The sequence below is a fragment of the Mustela lutreola genome, chromosome 4 (assembly GCF_030435805.1).
Source record: "Mustela lutreola isolate mMusLut2 chromosome 4, mMusLut2.pri, whole genome shotgun sequence".
Classification (NCBI taxonomy): Eukaryota; Metazoa; Chordata; class Mammalia; order Carnivora; family Mustelidae; genus Mustela; species Mustela lutreola.
Genome location: NC_081293.1, coordinates 149052654 through 149075671, shown reverse-complemented (window position 1 = coordinate 149075671; position 23018 = coordinate 149052654). Strand labels below are relative to the sequence as shown.

At 38.6% G+C, this 23018-nt stretch overlaps 1 protein-coding gene across 1 annotated transcript in view; it reads right to left on the bottom strand.

Moving 5' to 3' along the window:
• DNAH11 (dynein axonemal heavy chain 11) overlaps positions 1 to 23018 on the bottom strand; it is a 322374-nt gene that overhangs the window by 35587 nt on the left and 263769 nt on the right. The window contains exons 66-69 of the mRNA XM_059171331.1: positions 17065 to 17269; positions 7684 to 7848; positions 5833 to 5973; positions 2281 to 2451 (exon numbers count right to left, since the gene is read on the bottom strand). Coding sequence (XP_059027314.1) covers positions 2281 to 2451; positions 5833 to 5973; positions 7684 to 7848; positions 17065 to 17269 — 682 coding nt within the window. The remainder of the gene's footprint in view (positions 1 to 2280; positions 2452 to 5832; positions 5974 to 7683; positions 7849 to 17064; positions 17270 to 23018) is intronic.

Below are 23018 nucleotides of genomic sequence, written 5' to 3'. Positions count from 1 at the left end.
TATGAGATATAAGAAAGATTTTTTAAAAAGAGAGGTGGGGAGGAGCAGAGGGAGAAGGAGAGAGAGAATCTCCCAGTTTAAAGCCTGATGAGGAGCTTGGGCTTGATCTAACAACCCTGAGATCATGATCGAAGCTGAAATCAAGAGGCGGATGCTTGAGAGACTGTGGACTCTGAGAAACAAACTGAGGGTGTCGGAGGGGAAGGGGGTGGGGGGATGGGTGAGCCTGGCGGTGGGTATTAAGGAGGGCACGTATTGCATGGAGCACTGGGTGTGGTGCATAAACAATGACTCTTGGAACACTGAAAAAAAAAAAAAATTAAAAAAAAGAGGTGGACGCTTAACACTTAGTCACCCAGGCATCCTGAAAAATTTTTCTTAAATGTGAGATTAAGAAAAATAAGAGATTATTGTTTTATAGATACAACTAAACAAACATAAAAATTATAATACCATATAAAGTTAAACAGGTAAAGTGTTGGAGCTTTATGCTATTTTAAAACTCTTGGGTACTTGGCTCCTGGGTAGCTCAGTTGGTTAAGCAACTGCCTTTAGCTCAGGTTGTGATCCTAGAGTCCCAGGATCGATTCCCACTTTGGGTTCCCTGCCCCACAGGGAGTCTGCTTCTCCTGCTGACTTTTCTCCACTCCTATTCTCTCTCTCTCATTCTCTCTCTCTCTCAAATAAATAAATAAAATCTTTAAAAACAAAACAAAACTCTTAGGTATCTTCAAAATGCATTATGAGTAGTAACACATTAAAAATATTTTATTAAAAAAGAATAATTTATTAATTGCTTTTTTCATAATTCGATTTATTTCAACAAATAATTGCCATATGTATATACATACACAAAGTTTTGATTTACAAAAATCGTCAGGATTTGTGATAAGCTATAATTTATTTTTTATTTCTGGCTTCCAAGGAGGAATTTTTTTTTTTTTTTTTTAGACAGAGAGTGTGAGTGGTGGGGGGAGTGGTTGGGGAGGGAGAGCAGAGCGAAGGGAAAAGCAAGAGAGATTGAGAGAGAGAGAGAGAGAGAGAAACTCAAACAGACTCTCTGCTGAGCACAGAGTCCTGTTTGGGGCTCGATCTCACCACCGAGTTGATGACCGGAGCTGAAATCTAGAGTTGGATGCCTAATGGACTGCATCACCCACATGGCCCAGGAAGACAGTTTTAAATAGACAATGTGCATACACATGCATGCATATCATTTATTCTCAATCCTGGCTTTTTACCGTTAATGAATAATACGTGTAAGAACAAAAATTTCGTTTTGTCGTATCTTGCTCCTAGTCCTTACTTACATTATGAAGCACCTATACCTACATATTCTTAAATAACCCAGTGAAATCTACAAGCACTGAAAATATCGAATGTAATAGTCTGTCACTGCTAATAGCAGGGGCTTATAAAATGCCTTCATTGGGCAAGGCACTTTGGAGGGCACAGCACAGAAGAGGCATTGACCTTTTGTCAAGATGCAGGCTGATAAGAAAAAGTTAGACAGCAATAACACTAATGAAAGGACACATGCCTATTCCACCTAGGGTCCAGTCCTCGATGTTTTCTTCCCATCATGGGCATCGTTATTTAAAAGCAATCTTTGCTGGGGCACCTGGAGCGCTCAGTCCGTTAAGCATCTATCTCTTGATTTTGACTTGGGGGATGATCTCAGGGCTGTGATACGGAGCCCTGCGTCAGGCTCCCTGCTCAGTGAGGGTCTGCTTGAGACTCTCTCTCCCTCTACCCCTCCCCCAGCTTGCTCTCTCTCAAATACATACATCACATCTTCTGCTGAAGTCCATATCAAGAAAAGAAAAAGGAATAAAAGGAGAGTAGATCTCACTAAAGGTGGCAGTGTGAAACCTGGAGCTCTTTTACGCATTTACTGATTTCTAAAGGGACAGAGAGACTCCTAGGACCATCCAGATCTAGACTCATAATTCTGATCTCAAGCCATCTTCTTGGTAGTACCTGGCAGGCTCTGCACAGGACCTGAGAAGCGAGGGGGAGGTCTCGCTGATCTGTTTTTCAGGGTGACGGCTGATGGGGGTCACTTAAAGTGTGTACCCCTCCCCCAAACCAACACTTCAGAACCTACTCAAAGGCTGGGACATGTCCAAGTTTACCCTGGGAAATTCAAACTTACTTCACACCACCAAGGGCTTCCAAGAAAGGTGTCATGTCTTCCTTCAGTGGAAATAAAGCATGTAATAAACAGAGGTAGGGAACTGTGTGGCTCTGGGGATGCTTTCAAGTGACCGAATTCCTTACCTGAAAAGCCATCTGGGATAGGAAGGTGAGCTTGTCCCTCTCAAACAGCGCCTGGCTGGTATAGAGGAAGACGGCATGCGTGACGTTTTCCATTAGGATCGAGACGCGCCCCTGCATGTCCTCCACCTTGTCAGCCTGTTCGATTGCCCTGAGGAACAGCATGTTGAAAGCCTGGGGAATTCAAAGTGACTGGTAAGACCGATGTCTAGCTACCCCCAGACACACAGTAGAAATGTGGAATCACTTTGTAAGTTTATGTTGAACTGTACATGAAACTGCCAAACTGTTTTCCAAATATGGTTTTACCACTTTGCCTTTTCATCAGCAACATGAAGGAGCTGCAGTCCGGCAACTGTGCTGATACTTGTTACCGCCGGGCTTGTACAAATGTGGCTATTCTTTTTGGTATTCAATAATACTTTATTCTGCTTTTCCTTTTTCCTCATATTTTTCTGAGGAACATTGAGCATTTAAATATGTGCTCAGGGCAGTACACATAACTAAGCATAATAGGACATGTCTGTTCAAATCTTGCATTGAGTTGTCCAAGTTCTTTACATATTTTGGTTGAAGTTCATTATTAGATACATGTATTGGAAGATTTTTATAGTATGTGGCTTAATGTCTTTTGAAGACCATATATTTTTAGTTTGATAAGATTTCACTTATGGGGTGCCTCGGTGGCTCAGTGGGTTAAAGCTTCTGCCTTTGGCTTAGGTCATGATCCCAGGGTCCTGGGATCGAGCCCCGCATAGAGCTCTCTGCTCAGTGGGGAGCCTGCTTCCCTTCTTCTCTCTCTGCCTGTTTGTGATCTCTGTCAAATAAATAAATAAAATCTTTAAAAAAAAAAAGGATTTAATTTATTATTTTCTTTCTCTTGTATGCTAAGAAATCTTTGTCTAACCTAAAGCCCAAAGACTCTCTCCCATTTTTTCCTAGAAATTTTATAGTTTTGCTTAATTATTTTGAGCTAATTTTGTATAAAGTGTAATGTAATGGTTCAGGTTGGGGATATCCTGTTTCCTCAGCACCATTTGTTGTAAAAACTATCCCTTCTTCACTGACTTGGTATCACTGCCAAGAATCAACTGATCAAACATCTGCGGGACTATCTCTGGACTCTCTGTTATCTACATATTTTTCTTTAGGCCAATTGGTATAGGTTTATAATAAGTCCTGAAATCATGTACTGTAAATTCCCTACATTTCTTGTTCTTCTTCAAAATTGTTCCGTCATTTTAAACGCTTTGAATTTCTATACAAATTTTAGAATTACCTTGCTGATTTCTATTAAAAAAGCCTTTAGAGATTTGACTGAGATATCAAACCTACAGATCAATTTGGAAAGAACTGGCATCGTAGTAATATTGAATGTTCTAATCCATAAACACAGTATACCTCCTCCATGGTCTATCTCAACAATGTTTTATAGCTTACAGCACATGGGTCTTGTTTTGTTAAAATTATCCCTAAGAGTTTTGTGATTTTGGAAGCTATTATAAATAGTACTGAGTTATTAATTTTATTTTCCAATTGTTTGTACCTCATATATAAAAACAATTGACTTATATCCTGCCATCTTGCTAAAAACTCACTTCTTAGTCCTAGTAGGTTTTTTGGGTAGATTTCTTAAGATTTTCTACATACATGATTAGGTCATTTGTGGGGGAAAAAAAGAGACACCTTTTCTTCTTTTTTAAAAATGTCTGTGCCTTTTGTTTTATTATTGCATTGGCCATAACCTGCAGGGAGGTTGTGAATAGAAGTCTTGCGAGAAGACATTGTTCCTGATCTTAGCGGAAAGCATTCAACTTTCCAACATTAAGTATAATATTAGCTATAGATTTTTATAGATGGCCATTTTCATTTTGAGAAGTTACCATTTATTCTTAGTTGGCTCAGTTTTTTTTTTTTTCCTTTTTTTGACCAGGTGTTGAAATTTGTCAGATTCTTTGTCTGCATCCAATGAAGTGATCATGTGGTTTTCTCTTTTGTTTTATTCATATGAAGACTTGTGTTATTTTTTAAAAATATTTAACCAGCTTGCATTCCTGGCATAAATTCCACTTGGACATAATATACTGTTCTTTTTATATGTGGCTGGATCAATTTGCCAGTCTTTCCTTGAGTAGACTGGCAACAGTGTTCATGAAGAGGTCTGCTTTGTGGTTTTTTCCCTTGTGATGTCTTAGTCTGGTTTTCGTATTTGGATTATGCTGGGCTGATATTACTGATTTAATTTTATTACTCTTTATACACTGTGGTTGTTCCAAAATCCAACCACTCTGTGCTTCTCAGAGCTTCTGTACACTAGCTCCAAACTACTAGGAACCTGCTAGTTATTCTTGACACTTTTCGTTATTGTCCATACCCAATCCATTTCCAAGGGCTGATTATTCTAGCTTCAAACCACGGGTCAAGTTTTTTTTTTGAGTCTTTTGTCATCTGCATCTGCTTCAAACCATTCAATGGCTACTTTTTGTAGACAAACTATAACCCATAATCCCCCATCTGGCGATGAAGTCTCCATGATCTCCATTTTCTCACCTCTCTAGACTCCTGTCTTGTCTTCTTTTCCCTCACTCATTAATTACCCTCCAGCCACACAGATTCATTCACCACCTGAATCTCAAACTCTTTCATGCCCTCACACATCCTTGTTTTCCCCAAGCACTCCAGAGGTGGCTAAACTCTATAGAAATCAACTATGTCACTTCCTCTGAGAGGGCTTCCCTGAGGTAAGAGTGAAAGAATCCTTCCCACAGTTATTATTCTCTCTCACTGTACTTATCACTTTTACACATACACACACACAAATACACACACACCGATGTATCTCCACTCATACCTTTTTTTTTTTTTTTTAAATTGGATACTCAGCACAACATCTGGCATGATGATTGATGTCAACAGCAATTTGTTTAAAAACTGAGTGACAGAATGAATAAATACTGCCTAGAAGCACAAAGTGGCAAAGTAAAAAGCATGGCCTTTGGGATCACAACCACGAGTTCAAATCCTGCCTTTACCATTATAATGTGAATTCTTGGGCAACTGCTTTCTTTTCTTTCTTTCTTTCTTTTTTTTTTTTTTTTTAAATAGGGGTATAATAATATATTGGGATGTTTCAGGCATAAGAATGAAACAAAGTATGAAAATGCCTGGTATGGAATAGAGTGATTTAATGAATAGTTGTTCTCAGTCTTTCTCCTGCTCTACCAAAATAACATGAGAAATCTTTATATAAGACACCTACATTTTCACAGAGTAAAAGAATCACAAGGAAAATTCCCTTATATATAATAAACTCAAGACTCACTTTAAGAACAAAAAAAATGTATTATGATGCCACATAATTTAATTATCTTAAAGCCTTAATGAAAACCTTAAATAAAAGTTCCTGAGAAAATGAGGGGTTTTTTTCCTCACTAGATCCTCAGGACTCCTTACTGAGTCCTGATATACTGAGATTGCTTAAAAATAAATTCTAAACTTCCAGAAACAAGTTGAATGCACGAAATTAAAATTTTTTCTTAGCCTATTCAGCATTACCTTCAAAGAGAATTGATAGATGGGGTTAATTTTTCTGAGGTCATTAATAACAAAATAAAGAAGAGATGCTCTGGCCGCCACTGGTCTGTAACATCCTCGGGCCTCATTGATTTTTCTTTCATTTTCTTTAGCTTCAATCACCTATGGTGAGATCAAACAACGTAAGTAACTAGTAACTTACTCTTCATTTTCTTTATACCTACCCAACTGATGGAAGGGATGTATCTGAAATGAAAAAGTATTTGCATTAAAATAGATCACATGTGTGGCATCTATGTGCTTCAATTTTTCTAAAATTATTAGATTCATATTTTAAATGACTTTTTTTTCATAAACTGAGTTTTCAGTGAGAATGGACATAATGTTAGCTGCTTTACAGTTACAGATTAAACAAACCTTGTTGGTTTGGGTTTTATAGAATTTGTTCTGAGTAATGTCACCTTCCCCTGCCTCCTCTCTCTTTTTCAGGTTTAATAACCCAGCTCTATCACCTCCCAGGGATAGCTCTTAAAAGTCTGCTGGGTCAATTCAATGCCCATAACTTTATTAGTCAACAAGGTATACAAAAGCAGTCAAGGTCAATAATATATCCAATAGCCAGGCTTACTAAAAAGCCTTTATATGAAGACTCTCATGACTGTTTGACTTTGTACCAGATGATCCATATGCCCATATTTTTCATTTAGTTTATCTTTATGTATTAGCCCCTGGGCACAGTCAGAGAGATAATTAAAACAACAATAACAGCAGCACCACCTACAACCAACATACTCATTTTTACTCAAGGCTCAAATATCCTTTTTTTTTTTAAATCTAGGACTACTGTTGGTCCTATAGCTTTTTAAGATCGTCTTTTTTTTTTTTTTTTTAACAAAGTTGATTCCTCATACTTGTGTATCAATGGAAATAAAATGTAGAGCAGGGCAGGGGGGAAATCCCTACATAGCAATATACTAAGAAGATAGGAAGAGACATTTTAAGAGACAATTAGAAGCTAACGTCAAAGCTAAGACCTAATTTACTTAATTGCCCCAATCTTTACCATCTTAGGAGCTACCTAGAATTCACTTACTTAAAAGGAAAGACTAATTTGGGATTCCATTTCTTAGCTAAAATTAAGACAAACATACAGGATGTGTGGTGACACAGCCTCAACTGGGTAATTAATAGATTACTTAGTAATGAGGATATTACAGAAAGGAAATGAGGTTCCTCTCCTTCTGAAACAATAGACTTTTAAAGTTTATGGCCAGTTGTATGAGTCCAAAGTGCACATCATGCGCAAGGCAGATTGAGACATAGGCTGGACGTCCAGCAGGAAATCTACTCAATGAAAGTTTTTACTGGCATTCAGGAAATGTCATTGTTTCCCAGGGTGAATAATGCATCTGAGTACAGGAGACCATCCCTTGCTCGGTCTCCCACTAGTGAAGGCCTGCAAACAAAACATCAGCTCTAATATTTCCCTGAAAGGCACAACAGACTAGGAAGCCTGTGGTGGGACTGTAGGGTGTCAGTCTGCCAGAGCTGGACGCTGAGCCTTTTTCGATTTTAGACCATATAAGCCAGCAGGCTCCAATTTTCTTCTGATTTGGCCACTCAGGAAAAATAATAGCCTGACAGAGTCTCCTGTGAATGACTGGATCTATGCTGAATTAGGATAAGTACAAGTCCAACCACCTCCTCCTCCACACAGAGCCTCGTACATTTTTAAGGACGGTTTATTAAGTGAACCGAAATCCACAAGTCAGCGCTCTTAGAGAAGTTGTCAGGCTTGATCACATTTTTATGCCAATCACTTGAATCAAAAGGAGCGTTGTGCCCCTCTGGGGGCCCTTCATGTCTTCTTACCTTGCTCTCTATCTCTGCCGCGGTTGCTTTCGTCATCTCTAGTCTCTCCACCAGCTCCGTGTCATCCAGAAAGCTCCCCTCTGCCGCAGAAAGGCGCAGAAGGAGGTCGTCCTCCAGGTACTTTAGCTGGATCTTAAAGTCATTTTGGTGCTTCGTCAAAACCAACTAACACAAACCAGGAAAAGGGGTGAGACATGGTGGCTCAATTCAGGTTTGAAAGTGGATCCTTTAATCACCAATTTCACAGAATCATATATAGTAAATCGCACTCACAATTAAAAAACATACTAATCCTCTTTAAAAAAGTTACTTTAAAATAAGTCGGGAAATGTGGTAAGAAATGCTTGCACACCAGGGTCCAGAGAATGCATATTTGTCCTGAACATTTAACATTGGGAACCTACAGGAAGAATCTACTCTATAGGAAGAAACTTCTGGTTTCTGCTTCCTATCTAAAGAGATGGAAGTAATTTCCAACCTCATAACAGGGAGAAAGCGAATCCTCAAGTCTTTTTACATTCGTCAAAGAACTGAGGTCACAGGGCCAACGGTTACTCTCAAAATCAGAGAAGTGGGTGAATACAGACCATCACAGCTGCTGCCAAATTCACTATAGTCATTGGCTAATTGTTGAAGGCAGAACTTGAGGGTTCAAAACCTCGGGGGGTGTGGTCTTGGGAAGCCCTTCATACTTTAGTGAATTTGCCTCTAGGAGACTTACTAGGTTCATTACAGTGAAGATCAGGGGAAAAAAGAAAAATCTACTCCTGCTTTGGGCAATGGAAGTGGGGAAAAAAACATTTTGAAATATGTCCAGGGCACCTGGGTGGCTCAGTGGGTTAAAGCCTCTGCCTTCAGCTCAGGTCATGATCCCAGGGTCCTGGGATGGAGCCCCACGTTGGGCTCTCTGCTCAGTGGGGAACCTGCTTCCTCCTCTCTCTCTCTGCCTGCCTCGCTGCCTACTTGTGATCTGTCTGTCAAACAGATAAATTAAAAAAAAAAAAAAAAGAAAAGAAAAGAAAGAAATATGTCCAGAGGAAAGCAACTATTTAAAGCATGCAGGAGCCTTCTGCTCTCTTAACAAATGCCTGCCCTCAAGGGAAATTTTATTGTCAGAGCCTTATCTGACCTTAGGCAGGAGGATGATTGGACAACTCTTGTTTCCCCTGGATGTCCTTTCTTGCATAGGGAATATAAAAATAAATGATAAACTCGTCTGAAGTTCAAACTTCAGTGACTCGGGCCTATTAGAAAACCCTTGGATTTAATGATGGGATTATAGAATACTTCCCATCCAAAATACCTTACCATCACATCACATCAAGAGACTCCAGTATGATAACACTGGATTACAACAGAGTGCAAGGTACTAACTCCATTTAAGAAGGAGCTTCTAGAATAGTCCAAGGACACAGCAAGACAATAACAGGGATCTGAGGGGAAAGTGAAGCCTATAACACTAACAGTTTCAGCAAATGTGACATGCAGTCTAACTCCTAACCTCATAAATTTAAAGCTCTATTTACCTCACTTCAAATTATCTAATACATCACATCTAGCTTTTAACAAAAAAGTACAAGGCACACTGAAAGGCAACATAGTCTGAAGAGATAAAGCAAACCCCAGAACAAGAGTCAGAAATGGCAGAGATTTTGAAATTATCAAACTGGGAATTAAAAATAACTAAGCTTAATGTGCTAAGGGCTCTAATGGGTAAAGTGGAAAACATGCAAGGCTATTTGGACACTTCAAGTAGAGAGAGAGAAACTCTAAGAAAGGAAATGCTAGAAATAAACTCATTTATCATAAGTCTTTGATGGACTCCTCAGTAGGCTGGACATATCAAGGGAATCATCAGCCAACTCAAAGGTAAGTCAAAAGAAACTTTTCAAAGTGAAAAGGAAAGAGAAAAGGAATGGAAAAAAAAAAGGAAAAAAATAGTCAGTAAATGTAGGAAAATTACAAAAAGTTTAACACGCACATCATGGGAAATCCTGAAGGAGAAAAAGGAGAAGAAATATTGGAGGTAATAATGGCAAAGAATTTTCCAAAATTAATGACATTCACCAAACCATAGATCCAGGGAGCTCACAGCATACTAAGCAGAGTAAGAAACAAACAAATATATCAGACCATAATCAAATAAAGAAAAAATCTTAGAAAAAGCTACAAGGAAAACAAACAAACCAACCCACCTCACCCACAGAAGAAAGAGGACAAGAATCTCCTAGAACTTTTGAGAAACCATGCAAGTAAAAAGAGTAAATATTTAAAATACTGAAGAAACAAACCATCAGTCTAGAAATTTCTATCTTGCCAAATCACTCCTCCAAAATGGAGGAAAAATAGAAACCTTTCAGACACACAAAAACTGAAAGAATCTGTCACGAGGAGACATGTCTTACAAGAAGTGTTAAATTTTTTTGTCGTAGAGAAAAAAATGTTATAGGTCAGAACTCAGAGCTCCATAAAGAAAGGAAGAATGTCAGAGAAAGAATAAATGGAGGTAAAAATTTTTTTTCTTATTTTCTTTTAAAGATTTTATTTATTTATTTGAGAGAGAGTGAGAGAGAGCATGAGAGGGGAGAAGGCCAGAGAGAGAAGCAGACTCCCCGTGGAGCTGGGAGCTCAATGTGGGACTCAATCCCGGGACTCGGGATCATGACCTGAGCTAAAGGCAATAGCTTAACCAACTGAGCCACCCATGTGCCCCCCTTTTTTTCTTATTCAGGACAGAACTGTTAAAAATAATACAGACAACAATGTATTTGATTATAACTTATGATATATGAAATGAATGACAACAATGTGATGAGAGACTGGAGGGAGGAAACAGGAAAGCTTTTAAAAGAGAACCCATATGTCCCAGTAGGAAGTTTAACAATGTGACTTGAAAGTGGACTTAGGTTACTTGTAAATGTATATACTAAATGCTAAAGAAAGGACTATATGCTTTTATTTTTTATGTATTTATTTTTTAAGATTTTATTTATTTATTTGACAGAGAGAGAGATCATAAGCAGGCAGAGAAGCAGGCAGAGAGGGAGGGAGGGAAGCAGGCTCCCCGCCGAGCAGAGAGCCCAACACGGGGCTCCATCCCAGGACCCTGAGATCATGACCTGAGCCAAAGGCAGAGGCTCAACCCATTGAGCACCCAGGTGCCCCAAGAAAGGGCTGTATGTTTTTAAAAAGAAGTATAACTTACATGCTGAGATAGGACAAGTAATAGAATCCCATGAAATGCTTGATTAAAATCAGAGAAGGCAGAAAGTAAAGAAAAAAAAAAGGATAAGGAGGAGTGCAGTAAATAAAAAAAATAGTGACAAATATGGTAGATTTTCATTCAACTGTGTCAACAATAATCACTTTGTGAATTTTCTAAGTATATCAATTAAAAGACAGACGCTGACACTGTGGATACAAAAACAAACAACAAAAATAAAAACATAAAAGCAAAACAAGACCCAACTGTCCATTGTCTACAAGAAATCTGCTTTGCTCAAAGGCAAAGGAATGGAGAAAGATATACCATGTAACACTAGACAAAAGAAAGCTGAAGCACTATATTAATTTCAGGCAAAGCAGACACAAAAACAAGGAAAAATATCAAAAGCTAAAAGGGAAATTACATAAGGATAAAGAGGTCCATTCTCTAAGAAAACATAAGAATCCGTATTGAGCATGTCTCTGACAACAGAGTGTCAAAATACATGAGACAAACTGATAAAATTTCTAGATGCAGACAAAGCCACATGCTGGAGCATTCAAAACTCTAGCTAATATATCTAGTGGCAGAGATTCAGTAACAGTGTAATTGAACCAAATAGGAAAAATCACAGGATGTAATTAACATTTATAGGATACTTTCTCAATAAATAGGAGAGTATGCAATTTTTTCAAGCTCACATAGGTCATTCAAAAGATAAACCAAACTCTGGGCCGGAAAACACATCTGAAAGAGTTTAAAACACCCCAGAAATACAAAGTATGCACTCAAACCACAATGAAATTAAATAAGGAATCAGTAATGGAAAGACAGCTGAAAAAATCCCCAAATATTTGGAGATTAAACACTATACTTCTATGTAACAGACAGAGGAAAAAAAGAAATTTCAAGAGAAATGAAAAATATATTGAAATAAACAAAAATGAAAACACAACTTAATGAAATGTGTGAGATGTAGCAAAAGCAGTGCTTGGAGGAAAATTTATAGCATAGAACACATTTATTAGAAATGGAGGAAGATTCTAAAATTAATTACCTAAGCTTTTACCATAAGAAACTACGGAAAGAAGAGCAATATAAACAAAGAGCAAGGAAATGAAAATAAACAATAAAAATTAGAGGAGAAATCAATAAAATATAAAACAGGAAACCAATGGGGAAAAAAATCATCAACCAAACATCGTTTCTATACAAAAGTCAATAAAATTTATAACCCTGTAGCCTGGCCAATCAAGAAAAAAAAAAGGAGAAAGCACAGATTATAATGTTAGTAATTAAGGAAGGACCATCACTATTGATTCTATAGGTTACAGGACAATAAAAGACTATAATGAACAATGGTATGCCCATAAATTTGGTAATTTAGATGCAGTAAGCCAATTCCTTGAAAGACACATCTACCAAAAACTCTTACAATGGAAACCATATAATCTGAATAGGCCTACATCTAATTAAAAAACTGAATTGACAATAATCTTCCAAAATAGTAAGCACCTGGGTCCAGGTGATTTTGCTGATGAGTTTGCCAAGGATGTAAAGTAATGTTATCCATTCTCTACAATTTCTTCCAGAAAATAGAAGCAAAGGGATTACTTCCTTACCAGTTTTAAGAGGGCAGCATTATAGTCTAATATCAAAACCAGATAAAGCCATTACAGAAAAAACCCAAAATGATATACCAATATCTTTCATGAGCATAGATATGAAAATCCTCAACAAAATATGAGCAAACCAAATCAAATACATGTGTAAAAAGAATTATATACCATACTAAGTAGGATTTATCCCAAGTATGCAAGTTGAAGTCAACATTGAAAGTAACATAATTCATCTCATCAAAAGGCTGAAGAAAAAGTATATGATATAAAATAGATGAAGGGGCACCTGGGTGGCTTAGTGGATTAAAGCCTCTGCCTTCAGTTCAGGTCATGATCCCAGGATCCTGGAATCGAGTCCCACATTGGGCTCTCTGCTCAGTGGGGAGTCTGCTTCCTCCTCTCTCTGCCTACTTCTCTGCCTACTTGTGATCTCTGTCTGTCAAATAAATAGATAAAATCTTAAAAAATAAATAAATAAAATAGATGAAGAAAAAACGTTTGAGAAAATCTAACATTCATTTATGATAAAAATTCTCAGCAAACTAGAAATATAGAAGAACTTCAACTTGATAGAGAACATCTAAAAATGAAACATCTAGCTAATACCTCACTTAATGGTGAGAAGTTATTTGCTTTTTTCCAAAACTGGAAACACGATACGAATATCTCCTTTTACCTCTTCTATTCAACATTATACTGAAAGTCTTTTTTTTTTTTTTAAAGATTTTATTTATTTATTTGACAGAGAGAGTTCACAGTAGACAGATAGGCAGGCAGAGAGAGAGAGAGGGAAGCAGGCTCCCTGCTGAGCAGAGAGCCCGATGCAGGACTCGATCCCAGGATCCTGAGATCATGACCTGAGCTGAAGGCAGCAGCTTAACCCACTGAGCCACCCAGTGTACTGAAAGTCTTAACAAATGCAGAAAGACAAGAAAAATAAAGAAAAGGTATACAGAATGGGAAGGCTGAATTAAACAATCTATGTTCACATATGACAAGCTTGTCTTTGTAGAAATTCCTAAAGAATCAACAAAAGGACTCCTAACAAAAATGAGATTATAACAAAGCTGCAAGATACAAGGTTAATATATGAAAGACAATTACTTTTCTATACACTAACAATGAACAAATGAAATTTGAAGTTTATAATACAACACATTTACATTAGCACCAAAAAACTGAAGTGCTTAGGTAACAATCAAAGAAAATTATACTGAAGATATATATGAAGAACTCTACCATTTTCTGATAAAAGGAACCAAAGATTTTAAAATGTAGAGAGAATCCATATTCATGATAGGAAAACAACAGTTAAGGTATCGTGTCTTCCTTTCTATGATTCAACATACTATCAATCAAAATTCCAGCACATTATTTTGCAAATATTGACAACCTGATCTTAGAGTTTACATGGAAAGGCTTAAGATCTAGAAGAGACAACAGTTAATGTACAGAAGAAGTTGAAAGACTGACAATACCCAGCTTAAAGACTTGCTATAGGGTGCCTGGGTGGCTCAGTGGGTTAAGCCTCTGCCTTCGGCTCAGGTCATGATCTCGGGGTCCTGGGATCAAGCCCTGCATCGGGTTCTCTGCTCATCGGAGAGCCTGCTTCCCCCTCTCTCTCTGCCTGCCTCTCTGACTACTTGTGATTTCTCTCTCTGTGTGTCAAATAAATAAATAAAATCTTAAAAAAAAAAAAAAAGACTTGCTATAAAGCTACCACTAATAAGGAAGGTATAGTTTTCACATTAGACAATAGATCCACAGAAATATGGTCAATTCGTCTTGGACAAGTAGCAAAAGCAAGGGAGAAAGGACAGTCTTTTCAACAAATGGTGCGGGACAACTGGGTACCCACATGCAAAAGAATGGAGCTGGATCCCTACCTCACACTAAAAACAAAGTGGATTATAGACCTAAATGTAAGAGCTAAAACTCCTAGAAGAAAACATAGGAGTAAACTTGTGTGAGGCAATGGTTTCTTAGATACAACATCAAAAGCACAAGCAATAAAGAAAAAAGATGTAAACTGGATTTCATCAACATTGAAAACTTGAGTGCTTCAGAACACACCATCACGAAAGTGAAGACAATCAGAACGGGAAAAAATATTTATATATTATATGCCCAGTAAGAGTATAATACCCAATGTATATGAAGAGATCATATAACAATAAAAATAACCCAATTTTTAAAATGGGCAAAGGATTTGAAACAGATGCTCCTCTAAAGAAGACATATAAAAGGCCAATAAATATATGAGAAGATGCTTAACCTCATTAGTCCATAGGGAAAAGAAAGTCCAAACCACAGTGAGATACCACTTCACACCCACTACTATGACTATTATCAAAAAGAGAGACAAAGATAGGGTAGGATGTGAAGAAATTGCATCCTTTCCACATAGCTGGTAGAAATGTAAAATGGTGCAGTTGCTTTGAAAACAGTCTGGCTGTTCCTCAAATATTAAACACAGACTTACTATATGACCCAGAAGTTCTGCTCTGTGGTACATATCGAGGAGAAATGAAAAATCTATGTCCACACAACTTACAGTGAACATTCCAAGAAGCACTGAACATTACAGCCAAGAAGTGGGAACCACCCGAATGTCCATCAACTGATGAGGGCATAAATAAAATATGGTCTATAGTATCTATAATAGAATATCATTCAGTCATAAGAAAGGAAGAATTGATAGATGCTATCATATGGATGCAAAATCCATATGATGTGGAAATATCATATTAGGAAAAATATTAGGCTAAGTGAGAGAAGCCAGGTACAAAGGCTAGCTGTTTTAAGATTTCATTTACATGATATGTCCAGAACAGGCAAATCTATAGGGATAGAAAGAGATTAATGATTTTTAGGAGCTAGGTAAGTGGGGACATGGGCCAGGGAGTAACAGCCGTAAGCATGGATTTTCTTTCTGAGGTGCTGAAAGCGTTGTAAAATCGATACTTTATGAATGACCTAAAAACCAAGGAATTATACAATTAAAAAGGATATGTGAATGATATCCCAAACTTATAAAAAACAGGGAGAAAGATTACTATGCTTTACTGAACAACAATTAATGGACATGTTTTACTGAAGTAGAATAGTATTTTAAATACATTTTATTATTTTGTACTGCAAAAAGGAAGGATAACATTAGGAGAAACTGAAGTTGGGCTAGTGATGTACAGGAACCCTGTAGTATCTTGTAACTTTTGTGTAAATAAATCTAAATCTATTCCAGAGTAAGTTAACATTTATTTTAAAAGCTTGTTTCTGATTAAAAAAAAAAAAAAAAAGAGGGGGAGAGAGGCAAAATGTTGCTCATGGCTGAAGCTAAATGATGATCACATGGAAACTTAGAACTATTTTCTTTACATTCCTATGTTTGAAAAATTTTGCTATCAAAAATAAAAACAAATAAAGAAACTAATTGAACTGTCTAAGCTTTTGCAAAAAAGAAAAGCATGTGTACATGAATGACCGACCACGACAAGACGATTTTCTTATACGGTCATATGGTGTTTCAAATATGGACATGTTCCGTGTCCAACTTGGCAGTGATACACCCAGCAGCCCGTGGTCCTCTAAACCCTGGCCTTGGATCACTCATTACTGGCAGGTTGTGATGTCACCGCATGGGAACACACACACGAGGAGACCGGAGGGGACCGAGGCCACTCACTCTCAGCCTCTGTCCCAGGATTGTCTCTGCTCTGGTTGGTGACTGGTGCAGAAGTAAATCCAATGGAATGCTGCCTCCAATGGACTCTGAAAATGGGTGAGAATCCCTTGCAGAGACTCTGCTAAAACAGACGATTGGGCCTGCCCCAGAAGGTCACATTCAGCAGGATCTGGTCTGGGGCCTGAGATTCTTCATTTAAGGTTCCCAGCTGATGCTGATGTTCTAGGAACACCATCTGAGAAGCACTGATTTATACCTGGAGTGACAAACACTTGCCATAAAAGCGAGATGGCCAGTATCTTTGGTTTGGCAGGACGTACAATCTCTGCTGCAACGATTCACCTTGGCTACTGACTTCCTTCTACATTTTCAGGCTTCATTTGTTGTTTGGGGGCCTTTTTAGTGGTGTGTTAAATCAACACATTTTTATTATTTTTTTCCTTAATCACTGCCATACATTTTCTTTTAAGTGCTAGTCATCATCAGCTATGATCTCCTCAATTTTTCCAGCTTTATTCCATTACTCTTCTTTTTCGTTCTTTTGCCCTGGCTGATTTGGACTATCATCACTGAACCTATCGGGACATGTTCCTGCTTCTCTCCTTCTGTTTCTCATGACTCCTACATATCCTTGCTTGTCCTTGTCACCTGCATCAAACTACAGCAAGCCCATCTCCTACTGGGGACATGCTGCTAACTACCTGCTTTAACAGGAGAGCCCTCGAAGTGTTAACTGTTCACATACATCCTCATTTTTCTCAGTTAGAGTGTAAACCCCAGGTGGGCAAGTATCCTATCCTAGGGCGAAGCACTCTAACTTGGGCAAAGCAGATACCAGGTTAAATGTTGATGGACGGTTTTGTAATTTTTACCTTAAGTTTCTCCAGATCTGGCCTTTCCATATTGACCACCTCTGCCAGGAGCTGGGCTTCTAGACCATCTTCTGTGACTGTGAAATTGAGGAGCGTTGTTTGAGCCTGCAATTCCGGCTTATAGTGAGGATTTGCCAGTTTTGTGTGAAGGATAAGGCGAAAGTTCTTGTTAAATTCACATTCTTTGTCTCCAATCCTGATGTATCTAAAGGGGGACAACACAAACATTCAGGAGATTCCCATGAACCATAACTGATATGTAGGGGGCATTCCATTTCCTCTATTCTGATAACGAATCCAGGCTGTAAGACCAGGTAATTCAGGATTTTTCAGCTACCATGTCTCCCTAAAAGTACAGAAGAAATAGGAATTATCCACTAAACTTCTATAGGACTGTTTACATGCAAAATGTTGTTAACAGTACTCGTCTCGTAATGTCACCATAATAAGAAAATGCAGTACTTCATACGAAGGTTGTATAACAACAAACATTAGCTTCTATTATACTTCTGTGAATAAGCTTCTATTAAACATTTCTTTTTTTTTTTTTTTTTAAGATCTTATTTTTTTGTTGGAGAGAGAGAGAGAGAGAGCACAAGCAGGGGGAGTGGCAGGCAGAAGGACAAGCAGGCTCCCCATTGAGCAGGGAGCCTGATGTGGGTCTCGATCCCAGGACCCTGGAATTGTACCCTGAGCTGAAGGCAGATGCTTAACCGACTGAGCCACCTAGACATCCCTAAATACTGCTATTCTGAAAGGATGAGTATGTGTTTGCATGTAGCTGTGTGTGTGTATTAAGTGTATATATACTTAAAATTTATATACATATTAGAAATACAACTACACTTTAAATTACTATTTCAGGATTTTTGGTACCGGCTCATAAGCAAAGTCTAAGCAGCCTCCTGTATGGAATGCACATGGGCAGGATCTTGACAACCATGCTTCTATCCTATGTTCCAGTTATCTCGGTCATAGGGACCAGAAGCAGGTACTTCAAAACACCCCAGAGTGAGCTCTCCTGGGACTTGGGATTGGAACAAGGAGAAGGGAGAATTGGAAATGGAACCTTTAGGCTCATGCTGATGTCACCCTTTCCTTCTGTAAACCACAGAGCAGAGAAAGACATTCCTGGTTTCCCCAGGGAAGAGTCAACCAATATTCAGGTTGCAGAGTCATACAAAGGGAGCAGGTTCTGGATTCTACGGGCTTCCAGGTCCCTGATTGCCTTTTAAACACAGTTGCCATGACACCCTGCAGCCTTGTGACGTTCGGGTTCAGTCTTTGTTTGGCTTCAGCTAGATGGAGGTGGTTTCTTGAATTGCAAGCAAAGCTCTGCAAGGACACAGCCTCACTCTCGGGGGAGGGTCTCATTTTTTTCTTTCTCAGATACTGAGGTCTAACTTGTAAGGACCTCATCACCCAGGCTCTGGGTTCTGGAAGGGCGTTGGCCAATGGGAGCACTAGCAAGACATGGCAGTACAGGAGGAGGAGTTCGAGGCAGATCTTCCCTGCCTCCGTGCTGTGGTCTGGGGGAGGCTGTGCCCTGCCATGACGGTATTCCGGGTTTGGGATGGGCCTCTTCCCACAGCTCCATTCACAGGACCAAAGAACACCTTCGCGCCTAGAGGTGGTAATGGCTTCCTGATGTAAATCCCTGGTTGCCTGCACTCCTGGGCTCCTTTAAGCTTCCCTCTGAACATTCTTTCTGTCAACAGTTACTCTGTTAATTCTATTAAAATTTCCGGCCTACTTTGAGGTCTTGTTTTTCTGCCAGGAACCTGCTACAAGGATTCCGTAGAAGGGTTTTAAAATTCATGCAACAAACAAATGACAAATACTGACATTTTTCAGACTCTTCCACCAAAGAGGTCTGAACTGCGTAGGAGGAAAATTACATGTAAGAAGCCTACAAGTGAGCCTGAAACAGAGTGTCTTCTCAGTCTCCTATTTTATATTAAATACACAAATTCTGCATTCTTTCATAGTCAGTGTATACAGTATTTTAATTGTAGAGGAATTCTAATGTGACAGAAAGTTATCCAAAGGCCAGATTATTTTTATATAAATACAGTATTTTTTAAAAATACTACTTAACTCACTGACTTACAGACAAAATGTTATTTCACAAAATTTATCTATTTTGGAAAACTGGATGAATTCAAAAGAAGGACATTGAAAAGCAAGTTTAGCATTCAGGCAACATTCCTTTTTATTAAAATGCCACAATTCTTGCAACAACTTTTTTTAAACTTGAGGAGAGATGCCCCAAATTTGTGATGTGGCAATATTTTAGGACGCTGCTCGTGGATGTTTCGTAATTTCATCTTACTCTGAGGTTAGTCTCTTGGGCCTCTTAGTGAAGAAAGGCCTTCTGAACCACTGGCCATTTTATCTGACAAGGAAGAATTCTGTAAAACAATGGTAGTGTGTAATGATTATTTAAAAAGTCAGTTTTCTTAAATCACTAAAGCTTTTAGCTCAGAATCCCTCTTAATCACTAAAGCTTTAGTCACTATAGCTAAGAATCTTAAAAGACAGATAAGACTCATTACCTCTTCATCCAGCTCTCAAATTTTGTTTGCATTGTAATGATCTTATATTTTCAGCAAAAACTTTTACAGGATTCTAAGCTTGAAAAAGATCTGCTAAACAAACCATTGGAAGCATTCTTTATTAAGTTGAATGGTCAATCCATTCATGTGATCTAGTTTTGGGTTGTTTTTACTGTGTTTCTACACTTTAATATTTTTTTCCTAGAAGGATGAAGAGCAATTCAGGTAGCAACTTTCTTCTAAACTGGTATAGTATTTGTATAATATGCTTCCCTTTTAATAAAACAAAAAATAGGGACCCCTGGGTGGCTCAGTGGGTTAAAGCCTCTGCCTTCGGCTCAGGTCATGATCTCAGGGTCCTGGGATCAAGCCCCGCATTGGGCTCTCTGCTCAGCAGGGAGCCTGCTTCCTCCTCTCTCTCTGCCTGCGTCTCTGCCTACTTGTGATCTCTGTCAAATAAATAAGTAAAATCTTTAAAAAAAAAAAATAGGGGCATCTCAGTGGCTCAATCAGTTAAGCATCTGCCTTCAGCTCAGGTCATGACCCTGGGGTCCTGGGATGGAGCCCCGCATTAGGCTCCCTGCACAGTGGGAAGTCTACTTCTCCCTGCCCTCTGCCCCTCCCTTTGCTTGTGCTCTCTCTCAAGTAAATAAATAAAGTCTTTAAAAAAAATAAAATAAAATAAAATGAGTATTCACATCATCGTTAAAGGGAAACACTGAGGGGGGGAAAAAAGAGAGATGAATGAACCACAGGCCAAATGTTATAAATGAAACAGAGAGCAGCTACTAGTGTATCCAAAGAGCACAGTGGCCCTAAGCCCTTGTTTCACAGGTCATGGAAATAATACCATCTGTTTACAGGTTTGCAAATACCTTCCAGCTGATATTATGCTCCTTAAAATCATCATATACCTTAGTGATAATTTCTTCAGTTCTTTGTTTTCATAGAAAAACATGTTACAACCATACATTCATTCACTCAAAAGGCAGTGATTGAACACCTACACCACGCCAGGCTGTCGGAGAGTCCTGTAGGCACGGGGCATCTAATAGGCAGTCTCTGCTCTCACAAACATTATTACTTAACTCCCTCCTAACAGGCATTATGACCATAAGATCTTACATACTGATGTAGCCATTCTTCTGTTTAGTCTGTTCAAGAAATGAAAACACATTAATTGCCTACAACATGACGGTCCTATCAAGATCAAAGATATGCCTCTGACATATCCTGATATGACAGTCATATCAAGATCAAAGAGAGGTGAAAAATGTGAAACGACATCTCTCCAAAGAATATATACAAATGGCCAATAAGCATCTGAAAATATGTTTAACAGTACAAGTCATCAGGGAAATGCAAATAAAAGGAGCCACGTCACACTCACTAGATGACAACAAAACCAACCCCCAAAGACAGTAGTAACAAGGGCTGACAAGGAGAGAGAGAGAGAGATCATAACCCCTATACATTGCTGGTGGGCATGGAAAATGGTACAACCACTTTAGAAGGCAACTTGAGTTTCTCAAAATCTTATACACACAGCTACCATTTAATCCAAATATTCGGCTCCTGGGTATATACCCCAAAGAAAGATAATCTCGTCACATAAGACCATACTATGTCATGTCTCTGTTGGTTAGCCCAATTCTTTTTGATGAAGACATATTTGATCACACCTTCACTTGAAGCGTGATCAAAATTTCTCCCATTGCTTGAGCTTCTCTTCCAAGGGTTTCCAAAGTTAATCTCAAAGGTAACTTTGAGAAAGATCTTTCTTTGCTAGCACTATTCACTGACTGGCTTCTAAAGGAACTGTCAGGAGTGAAGGTTTCATTACTGTGCTTGGGGCTCCCAAACATAAGTGATACCAAAACTGATACTCATTTCTACCACCGCAGTGATAAAAATCCAAACTTAAAATAAAACCTCTGGTACGTTTTGTGATCTTGTGATTTACTGCTCCATCTTGGTTTGAATTCTTTCCTCCTCAGGGCAGTATCTCAGATATGCTATCTATCACCACCTTTCATGACCTCAGATTCAATATTCCCTAATTTGCTTATGAATTTTTACTGGATTGGAGTTCACACCTCATAAACTTTCTGTTTTAATCACTAACCTATATCCTCAGATGATAAGAAAATGTAAATATTTTACCACTTAAAAATGTGCACTTTAATGAAGAATACCGAATGAACCAATGAGTTTTCCTCATTGTTATCCACTGGGCCAGGTCCGTGTGGCGGGCTGAGGAACTGAGGTAAGAAGTTTAATTTCGATGTTTGCATGTGAAGGTGTGTGTGTGTGTGTGTGTGTGTGTGTGTGTACACATAAGAATTAGAAGAAGCCCCACAAGATGACTACCTTATTTCTGGAAGTCCTAGCTGTTCAGGCCTCAGGGAGAAATCTCTCTAGAGAGGGGTTGGAGAACTATTTCCATAAGGCCAGAGAACCCATACTTCAGATTTTGTGGGCTGCATACATCTTTCCCAAATATTCTTCTTTGTTGACAACCCTTCAGAAACCACTTTCAGCTCACGGGTTGCATCGAGACAGTTTGTTTGCCTGTCTCCACTCCAGAAGACCCCATGGTTACTGGTATGAATGTCATCTCCTTTTAAGTAAACAGCAGCTAATCACACTCCATTTCCTAGTACCATCAAGTTATAATTTTTCCAATCAGCTACTACACCTAACATTGCTCCCCTCCCTGGGCTTTCAAGAAAAAGAAAAAGTGTGAGACTGGCCAATATGAAGCACGAGATTTGAACAACTTTGCTTCTGGGTGTAGGTGGCAAACGTGTTCAACTGGGTAAATACTCTGCAGATACCTGAGTTAGTATGATGCTCCAGAAAAGAGCTCAGAGATGACTCTGTGGCTCCCAATTTCCCTTGCACACCCCCCTTCTACACCTACACGTACCCTGGAGTGTTCACATACCTCAGTTTGAGAATGGGGAATCGGTTGGCTTGAGGAACAGGTCAGATTTTCTCACCGAAGAGACAGAGGAAAATAGAAGGATGTCTACCTATAAAACTGGGTTTTACATTTGGCTTGGAAACATTATTTCATTATTTCATAGGTTCAAATTTCCCAGCGAAAGTAAATTATTCTCAGTTGGGGTGTTTATGATCTATGAAAGGCAAAAACTGCATAATGACTCAGTGGGTTTTATCATTGCTGCTAGGTTAATTTTTGGTTAATCTCCGATCTGGGAAAATAAAACACACAGCTAGTGCTCTCTTATGATTTGAAGGATCCAAAAAACAACCAAGCTAACCAGAGGGGTGGAAAAGCAAACAATCACTTTGTTGTTTCTGTGAAAGACAGGAGCCCAGAGGTTATGACTTCTAGAATACAGTAACCAGCAACAGCTCTTGAACTTGAACTCC